At 52.2% G+C, this 8,860-nt stretch overlaps 1 protein-coding gene across 1 annotated transcript in view; it reads right to left on the bottom strand.

Moving 5' to 3' along the window:
• Positions 1-1,606: 1,606 nt before the first annotated feature.
• CAMK2A (calcium/calmodulin-dependent protein kinase II alpha) overlaps positions 1,607-8,860 on the bottom strand; it is a 58,635-nt gene continuing 51,381 nt past the window's right edge. Inside the window, exons 15-17 of the mRNA XM_008565899.1 lie at positions 8,447-8,522; positions 5,703-5,797; positions 1,607-1,839 (exon numbers count right to left, since the gene is read on the bottom strand). Coding sequence (XP_008564121.1) covers positions 1,607-1,839; positions 5,703-5,797; positions 8,447-8,522 — 404 coding nt within the window. The remainder of the gene's footprint in view (positions 1,840-5,702; positions 5,798-8,446; positions 8,523-8,860) is intronic.

The following is an 8,860-nucleotide window of genomic DNA, read 5'->3' as shown; positions in this document are numbered from 1 at the left end:
GGGGGGGCGGCGGGCGCGAGGACGCATGCGCATGGCCGCCAGGGCCGGCGGGGGCGCTGCGGGCGGCGCACGGGTGCGGTCGGGGAGAGCCTGGGAAGTGCGTAGTGAGGTCTCCCGTGTGGGAGGGAAGCAAAGATATTTCCATCCTGACAGCCGCCCCGCCCTCTCGCTCCTCAGTTATTTCTTAGTCAGCACCGGCACCTGACGCTTCCACAGTCCCCAAAGCACCGCCTATGTCCACTCACCTTGGGACCAAAATGGCAGAGAGGCCCTTCTCCCTGGGGCTGAATCCACCTCGGCCCCAGATAACCACAGGTGACAAGGTCCACCTCAGAGATGAGCCCCCCCCAAAAAAAAAGAACGCCAAAAAACCTAAAACAGAAAGAAAGGACCCCTCCCCCCTCTTCCCACCCCGTTTCCCACCCCAGCCCTCCTCACAATAACTTGAGAGGTCTAGTTATTACATAAACATCTGTTAACGCGAAATCCATTTACCAAGTACACAGAAGTTGGCTATAAAAAGGCATGCGGCCCAAGGAGAAGTGATACCTAGGTGTTGCTTTCTTTTGTCCCCGAAAAACAATTCCCTCTCTCAGACAGGATGAAGCTGGAATTCTCCGGGGATGATGGAAGGTGGGGCAGGTGGATGTTGGAGGTGAACGTCAGCAGAAGGAAGCGGAAAGCAGGTGGGGGCCCCCCGAGGGGTGGCGCCCCCCACACGGAGGGGGAGGGTCAGAAGACCCAGGCAATGTCCACGCAGCGGGGAGCAGAGTGCAGGAAGCAGTCTGAGGCAGGAGGCTCCTGGCGTCTGCTCCTCTCTCACCCTCTCCTTCAGGGGATCGGGGGATTTATCTGTCCTCCCCTGGGGAGGACTCCAGAAGAGGAGAGATCCGGGAGAGGGACGGGCAGATGCCACATTCCTCTCTACTCCGCCCCTCGTCCTCTCCAGCCCCTGCTGAGCCTACAGCCAAGCGAGACCCGGCCAACAACAGCCAGGGGGTAGGGGGTTTGGGGCCAGCATCCCGGGCACCCAAGCCTGAGGAAGCCCCACTCTGGCAGGGGAGACAGCAAGAGTGAGAGGTAGGCAGGGAGATTTGGCCACTTGCTCTGAAGTCGTGACGCTTCTGTGATCAAGCAGGTTTTCTTGATGCAGGTACAGAGATGACAGTGGTGGTGGTGGTGGGGGCTGACGCGATGGAGGTAATTCCAGCAAAATCCAAGTGGGAGAACCAGCAGCCACGTTCCATAGACAAAGAATGGATCTCCGCAGCACAGCAACGCAGGGACCCGGCCTGGTCCTTCAACTAACTGTAAGACATGGTGTATATGGTGGGCAGTGGGGGTGCTTCTGAGGGTGCTGCGTTTCCACCTGGGCAACCACTGCCCCCTCCTTTGATGGAATCCAGGCTGCCTCCCGTGGCTCCCACCCAGCTCTTCCCCCAGACCTGCAGGCCCGCTCTCCTTCCTGGGGTCTTCCCACCCCACTCTGCAGCTTTTCAGAGGCTGAAGGCAGCAGCCAGCTTCCCTCCATGACCCGCTCCAGGCCGACACCCCCCAATTCCTGTAGATTACCCTGGGGCGGGGGCAGGGCAGGAAGGAGGGGCTCTTACTGGGGCAGGACGGAGGGCGCCCCGGATCTGTGAAAGTGAACGATCTGCCATTTGCCATCCCGACGGTGCCAGACGCGGGTCTCCTCCGACTGGGCGGTGCGGGGGATGCCACCCGCGTCCAGGTACTGCGTGATGCGGATGTAGGCGATGCAGGCCGACTCGTCGCCCATCAGGTGGATGTGGGGATTCAGGATGGTGGTGTGCACGGGCTTGCTGTTCCGGGACCACACTGGAGGAGGGTGGGAGGGGCAGAGGAGATGCAACTGGGTGCCTCCTGCCTCATTTCCTTCACTTTCCCAACTCCCAGCAGCCCTCTCCATGGAGGCCCCTCTGCCTGCCTCATTTGCAGAAGGGGCCTCTGTGACAGGGCTCAGCTACTTGGGAGTCCAGGCAGAACTTCCGAGTAACAGGGCCATCACATCCCAGCTCAGATACAATGGATCTCACCAAATTCTTCCAACGTGGGAATGGAATTTTGGAACCATGGTTTCTCAGACACACAGAAGTATAGGACCAAGATGATGACAGAACCTGTGAGCTTGGAACAGCGTCTCAAACCCAGATCCCTCAGGCAGGCACGTAAAAGAGGGGGCTGAGCTGGGTGTGAGTTGCTAAAGGACCTTTGCCTCTGGGTCAGGGAGACCACAAGGACTGGTGGGGACTGTAGTGAACAGAACACCATATCCCATCTAAAGAGGGCACCTTGTTACACAGTTTCACTCGTAGTTGTTATGAGAGTAAGTGGGACCCGTGTTGCCACACCTGGTTTTTCAAGAGAATCTGGAAGTCTGGATTTTTATATGAAAACTTCAGTTTTCATTATTGGGAACTAATTCAAATTTAAAACATCAAGAAACATATCTGAGTCCACATATAGCCCATGGGCCTCCCATTTGCCACCTGTACTATAAACATATAGAATTGTGGAAACTTGGGGAATATTAGAATTGTAGTATCTTAGAACCTTGAAATTATAAGGATGGCATTGGTGGTCATGGGGTGAGGTCACAGAGCTTCCCAGAGTAAAGGAGGAATGCACAGCTCTTGTAATCACGACAGAATCAACAAAAGTACCTGAAACCAGGTCCCGCTACAGTCGCCACCACCACCACTAGTATTATTATTATTACATTGGTTCTAGAAATTTTCCATTTTTTCATCAGGAAAGAAAACAAAAACATAGAAAGATGGACAGCGGCCGTCAGGATCTGGGGCTTGACAGGAGCACTTCCCTCAGTGTAGCCCACAGGTAGGTCCGAATCACAGGGAGAGCTGATTTAAAACACACATCTCCCTAGCCCACCCCTAGAGATCCCTAATATGAAAAAGCTCCCTTCCCCTTCCCACCCCCTGATTCTGATGCCCCGCTAGGTTTATGAGCCACTTATTTCCTGAAAAGGTAAAATGTCTTTTTTTATTTTCCAGGATTGCAGAAAGCATCCAATAGCACCCACACCCAGGTTTCGGATGAAAGACCCAAAATCACTAAGTCTTAGACATGTAGAATAACAGACCATGAATTCTGGGCTCTCAGACATAGAGTATATAGAGTTTTAGCGTCATAGGCTTGGGAGTGACCTCAGAAATGAGAGGTCACCCAGTGGCCCAACTACAAAATTTGAGGAGGCCTCCATAAACCTCCCTGACAGCATCCAGGGCTGGAGGCACACAAGGCCACCTATTTCAATGTATCCATTTAGCAGATATGGAAACTGAGGTCCAGAGAAGTGATCTGAGTTGTCCAAACTGGGTCAGTTCCTGAAAGAAATGCAGTGGAACCTAAAAGAAGTCAGTCTCCAGGGGGAACTGAATTAGGACAATCTAGAACAATCCCAGAAGAAACAAGCAGAGATTAGCATTGTTGGGAGGACTGGGTCTTGCCACTGTCGGCAAGGGCTCGGGTCCTGAGGGGCATTTGTAAAGAAATGCCTCCCAGTGTGGTGTCTCTTGAATAGATTAGAGGCTTCCAATACCCATCCTTGTGGATAAGATGGGAGACAGGGCCAGGTCTTCAGCAGGAAAAAATAGGCAGCTGGAGGGTGGGACTTGGCCAGGAGCAGGCAGTTACTCTGGGTCCTGCTTTCGTGGGCCCTGCCTTTGAGTTGGCGAGATGTTTAAACCTGGAGTCCAGGGGGCCAGTGCTGAGAAGGGGCAGGCCAATGGCTGCATGGCCTTCTCTTGGTGTTTATTTCCCTTTTGTCATCCCTGAGCTTTAAGAGTTGGGCCTAAGCACAGTCTCTGCTGTGCTTTGTGGGGACTGGCATGTTCACACTGGGAAGATCGCAGTGATCAGTGAGGGAGCTCCAGGTGATAGGGACCTATGGGGTCCAGCCACCTCTCTTCGCATGACAATTTGATCTCCCCGGCTCACCTTGGAGATCCAGAGTCTGATTTATTAAAGGAAGATGTAGCTTCTTTCTTTTGGGGGTTCCCTTGAACCTGTGTACTCTATTGTACTCTATAAAATCCAGTCAGAGCAGGAGGGGAGTGTCAATCCCAACTGGGGGCTGCTAATGTGCAGATAGAGTAGGTGGTATGGGGAAGGAAAGGGATACTGGAGGGAGTCAGGTCCAGGTTCTGCAACCAGCTTTCTGAATTCCTTTGGACAAGTCACTTCCCCTCTCTGGGCCTCAGTTTCCCCTTCTGTGTGATGAAGTGTGGGACTAGATCCTACTTCAGTCACTGAAGTACTACTTTCTTATTTTCACCATAAACAAGTGCCACCTGTGCTTACTTGAATAAAATATTTCCCCGAATTGGGGGCCAGCCTGTGGCTCACTCGGGAGAGTGTGGTGCTAATAACACCAAGGCCACAGGTTCAGATCCCATATAGGGATGGCCGGTTGGCTCACTGGGAGAGCGTGGTGCTGACAACACCAAGTCAAGGGTTAAGATCCCCTTATCAGTCATCTTTAAAAAAAAAAAGAAAATTTCCCTGAATTGATAAATTTACTAATTTATATAAATGCATTTAAAAAAAAACTTTCTAGCATAATCATTAATGAACACTTAGTATCACAGAATAAAAATTTAATAAGCCCAGTAAAAACAAAATTAGGTTATATAATCCTTGCTCCATGCTCTTGCCTGCAAAAGATCTGAGCCTGAGATTTGCTTGCTCTTTGATAAAGAGGGAAATTAGGAAGTGTCAGAGAGGTGTTAAAGACAGGTTAGCATTCAACTGAGCCTTTCCCCTTGATGGAGCCAGAGTATTGAAAGAGAATTAAAAGAATTATTGAAAGAGAGCTTTCTCACTGTGTAAACCAATGCTGTTTTAAGTGGTGCCTGTATACATCTGAAATCACATTGTGTAGTCTCAGTGGTACATGTCCTTCACTTTTGGGGACCCTGCACATACCACCTCTCAGGTCTTTCCTCCTGGTCCTCAGCTATGTGGTTTTAACCTGTGTGCCCTTGGTTCATCCCTGTCTGACCTGGCCTAGGTGGGACACAGACACAGGCAGAAAGTGCCCTAGGTCAGGCCCAGTCTCAGCCCCCCAACAGCCCCTGGTTGCAAAGCTGCCAAAGTCTCTTCTGCAAAGGAAGGGCCTAGGAAGGACAGGCATGCAGGACAGAGATCTAGACAAACACGCAGGGCACAGCAGTGTGAGCTCACTGTCCTCTCCTCTTTCCCAAAATGCCCACCGACCAACTTTCCAACTGTGTAACAACCCACAGTCAGCTTGTGACCAGCTGGGCAGCTGGGATGGCCTCAGGCATCAAGATGACTGTAACTTGGGTATGTGAGCCAATGGGAAGGCCCCCTTATGTATAAAATGGGAATAAAAGTCCTCCCCAGACCGCTCCCAGGATCATGGGCAGGAGAGGGCTGGGAGGACTTGTCACGTGTGTCCCTGGTCTCTGGGACCCCCCTTGCCCCATCCTCAGCCAGGGGAGGGACAGCTGGCAGTCAACAGGCCAGGGTGAGGAGAGGGAAACCAAGAGGGTACCAACCCCTGTCCACATGGGATCTTCCTCTTCACTGGCTCCTGAGCTGCCCCTGGGGCCCTGCCCCCTCACCCTGCTGTGCCATCCGGCAGGACATGGAACGAGAGCAGACAACAGGCACCCCAGAGATAAGGGATTGCTCACAGTTTTCAAAATAGAATCGATGGAAGTCCAGGCCCTCGACCAGGTTCCCCAGGGCCTCAGGTTCGAAGGCTGTCATCCCGGGGTCGCACATTTTCCTGGGGGAAGGAAGCCAGAGGAAAGAAGGGATGGGGAGTCTTCTACCTGGACCCTAGGAGGGTGAGCCTATGAAATGGGAATAGTGGCACCCACCTCACAGGATCAATGGATGAGGCTGGTGGGTGGGAAGGGGCTTGCAAACCGTAAAGTGTGGGGCATCACTGACTGGTGGGTGCTATCTAGACCTGGGAAGCCTAGGGTTAGGTTTTGGCTCTGTCACTTAATGGTCATGAGACCCCAAGCTTGTGACTTGACCTCTTTAAGCAAGAGCTCCATAAACGGCCATGCAGAGTTGTGCAGCACAGTCTAGGTTCCAGCAGGAATGCAACTCAGCCTGCTCTCTCCTCTCCAGATTGTATGCCCTGGCCCAGGGCAGTGAATCCAGAGGAGGCTTTTCCTGATGTATCTTTCCAGAGGTGGGTGTAGGGGTCCCCTTTTCCTTCACATGAAATGACTTCTGCTCACCAAGCCAGGTTTGTATCTGGAAGGGGTGCATTTTGCTAATTTGAACAAAGGGGCCCTATTGTTAGCAGCAGCCCTGACCTTTAGCCTCAGTTTCCTCTTCTGTGAGATGAAGAAAATAGCATTAGATGAGGTCATATCTGGGGAGAAGGAGCACAGGGCGTGGCCGAGGAGGCACTCAGCAAATGTAGGCTGTGTATTTTCAGTTCTTTGCCCCCTTCCAGGTCAGGCTTCTGGGAGACAGCCAGGCACGGGAAGGGAACAAACTGTCCCCTCATCCCCAGATCTCTGGGATCTTTTGTGGCACCACATAGAACACTGTGACAATAGCAATGAAGCCAGGGACAAGAAATGCCCTGGAACAAGCGAAGCTCCCCATCCAGGGTGGCACTAGAGACACTTGAAAGAGAGTTTCAGGCCCAGATTTTCTGAGCTGGACAAAGCCCTTGCAGGGTGCACTGTCCCTGCTCGGCGCTGTCTGTTTGGGTCACCCCAGTACCTTCCTTCTTCAATCAGGACCTCAAATTTTCCAGGCAGATTAAGAGGGTGGGGCACTGTGCTCATACCAAATGGGGTACCCTTCTAGCTCCAGAATCCTCCAAAAGTGGGCATCTGAGTGCTAGGCATGTGGGAGACTGAGTACCCCAATGGAGAAGCCCCACTCCTGTAAATATCTGAGCATTCCTGTCTCCTAGAGTGAAGGGACCTGGAGACCATCTGCTCCAACTCTATTGCACACATGCAGAAACTGAGGCTCGGTGAGATGAAGGGGCTTATTTAGGGTTACACAGGGTCAGACTCAGGGGCACCATGGGCCCCAGAGGTCATGGCAAGGGGTCAGAACCTAGAGGAAGTTGCAGATGTCAGAGGAAGTGACATCACAGAGGTGGGAGGGGTTCCCCCAGGGCTCCCAGAAATGGTACTGGAGGGCTTGGGGTCCACATGGACCACCTCTCTTTCCCCACTCCCTGGCTGGGCCCTTCCGGAGCCACTGGCATGATACATCCCAACTTAATTCTTTCTAGGGCCGGCTGCAAGACCAGCTTATCAGCCTGTTTCTGTGCTTTTTATACAACACCCAGGTACATATGTGCACAGTCCTTGTGCACATAGTCACAACCGTGCATGCACACACATGCACATGCTGGCCTGTTCCAAACATGCACCTTCCAAGCTCCTTGATCCTCTAGAGAGAATGAATGAATTTCTAGGGTCCCTGCTGCTGTTGAAAACTCTCCCACAGTTAGAATACTCCCGGCCTGCCATGCTTGGGGGATATAAACTTCAGCTACTGGGCACCATGGAAACCAAGAGCAGGCTGCCTAAGGAGCAAATCCTGGCCAGGTTATTCCCAACTCACCTTAACCCAATGGGCAAGGGTCACTCACCTTAGTTGGCAGCTTTTGTCCACCAAAAAGTATATGTGGGGTTACCAGGCGCAGGCCTTGTTAGCGCTGACCAAACATTAAGGCTTGAACCCAGAACATTTGCTCTCCCTGGGGCCAGCTGAGGGTTGGCTGAGGACCTCCTTCTGGGCCAGACCAGGGGGGAGTGACCAGCAGGGGGAGCTCTGGCTCAGCCCTTGCACACAGCATCCCTCTAAAGGCTGGTACAGGTGTGTTTGGGGCGTCTCATACCACCTGCTCCATTTTGTTATTTTTTGCATAAGCTACCTCATTCCCTAGAACATCTAAGTTCCTCTTTGATGTACTTTTGCTCAGCCCTGCTCACTGAAGGTACACACCCTATGGATCCTTGCCCACTGCTGCTCATCTGTGGTGAGAGGTCTGAGCAGGTCCTGGCTGAGGACCCAATGCTGTTTGGCAGGACTGAGGACGGGCCTGCTTTCCTCCCTCCTTCCCAGTTCATAACCCGAGAAGGCCCATGCTGTGATGGAGACCACCCCCTCTTTTCTTGGGGGAAGCAAAGGGGTTTTGTTGGAATTCCTCCTGGGGAACAAGATGTGAGGAGGAGGAAGGACAGGAGGAGGAGGACTGAGGCGTTGGCAGTGTTGTGAGCAGAAAGCTCAGTATAAGCATAAAGTCCAAAGGCACAGTTCAGTCTGCTTCACAGCACATGCAAAGTGAGTGGATGAGGGTCAGAGACAAGGACCCCCAAAGTCAGCCATCAGCACCCCCTGAACAACGATCCAGGCAGGACATGCAGAATGAGCCCAGCTGACTCACGTGTAGGACTCAAAATCTCCATTGCTTATGGCTTCAATCAGCTGCTCTGTCACTTTTATAATTTCCTGTTTCCGCACTGTAAGGCAGGAGGGGACACAGAAATAATAATAATAATAGTGAGAGTATGAAGCACTCGCTACCGTTTCCTGAGTCCTTATCATGTGCCAGACCCTGTGCTGGGAACTGAGGACCTCATATGGATCACCTCATTTATCTTTGCATTGTCTCTGGAGATCATTACCCCATTTCACAGAAGAAGAAACTGAGGCCCAGAAAGGGGAAAATGGTGTGAAATTTTCCTCAACTCAGTGTCTCAGCCGGCAGCCTTCACCTCCAAAAAGCAGGAGTAGTGGACGTTCCAACTCTAAGCCTGATTTGAATTCATATCTTGACTCCAAAATATGTTCTTGTTAC

This window comes from Galeopterus variegatus, unplaced genomic scaffold, assembly GCF_000696425.1.
Source record: "Galeopterus variegatus unplaced genomic scaffold, G_variegatus-3.0.2 Scaffold212, whole genome shotgun sequence".
Taxonomy (NCBI): domain Eukaryota; kingdom Metazoa; phylum Chordata; class Mammalia; order Dermoptera; family Cynocephalidae; genus Galeopterus; species Galeopterus variegatus.
This window is presented reverse-complemented; position numbering and strand designations above follow the sequence as displayed.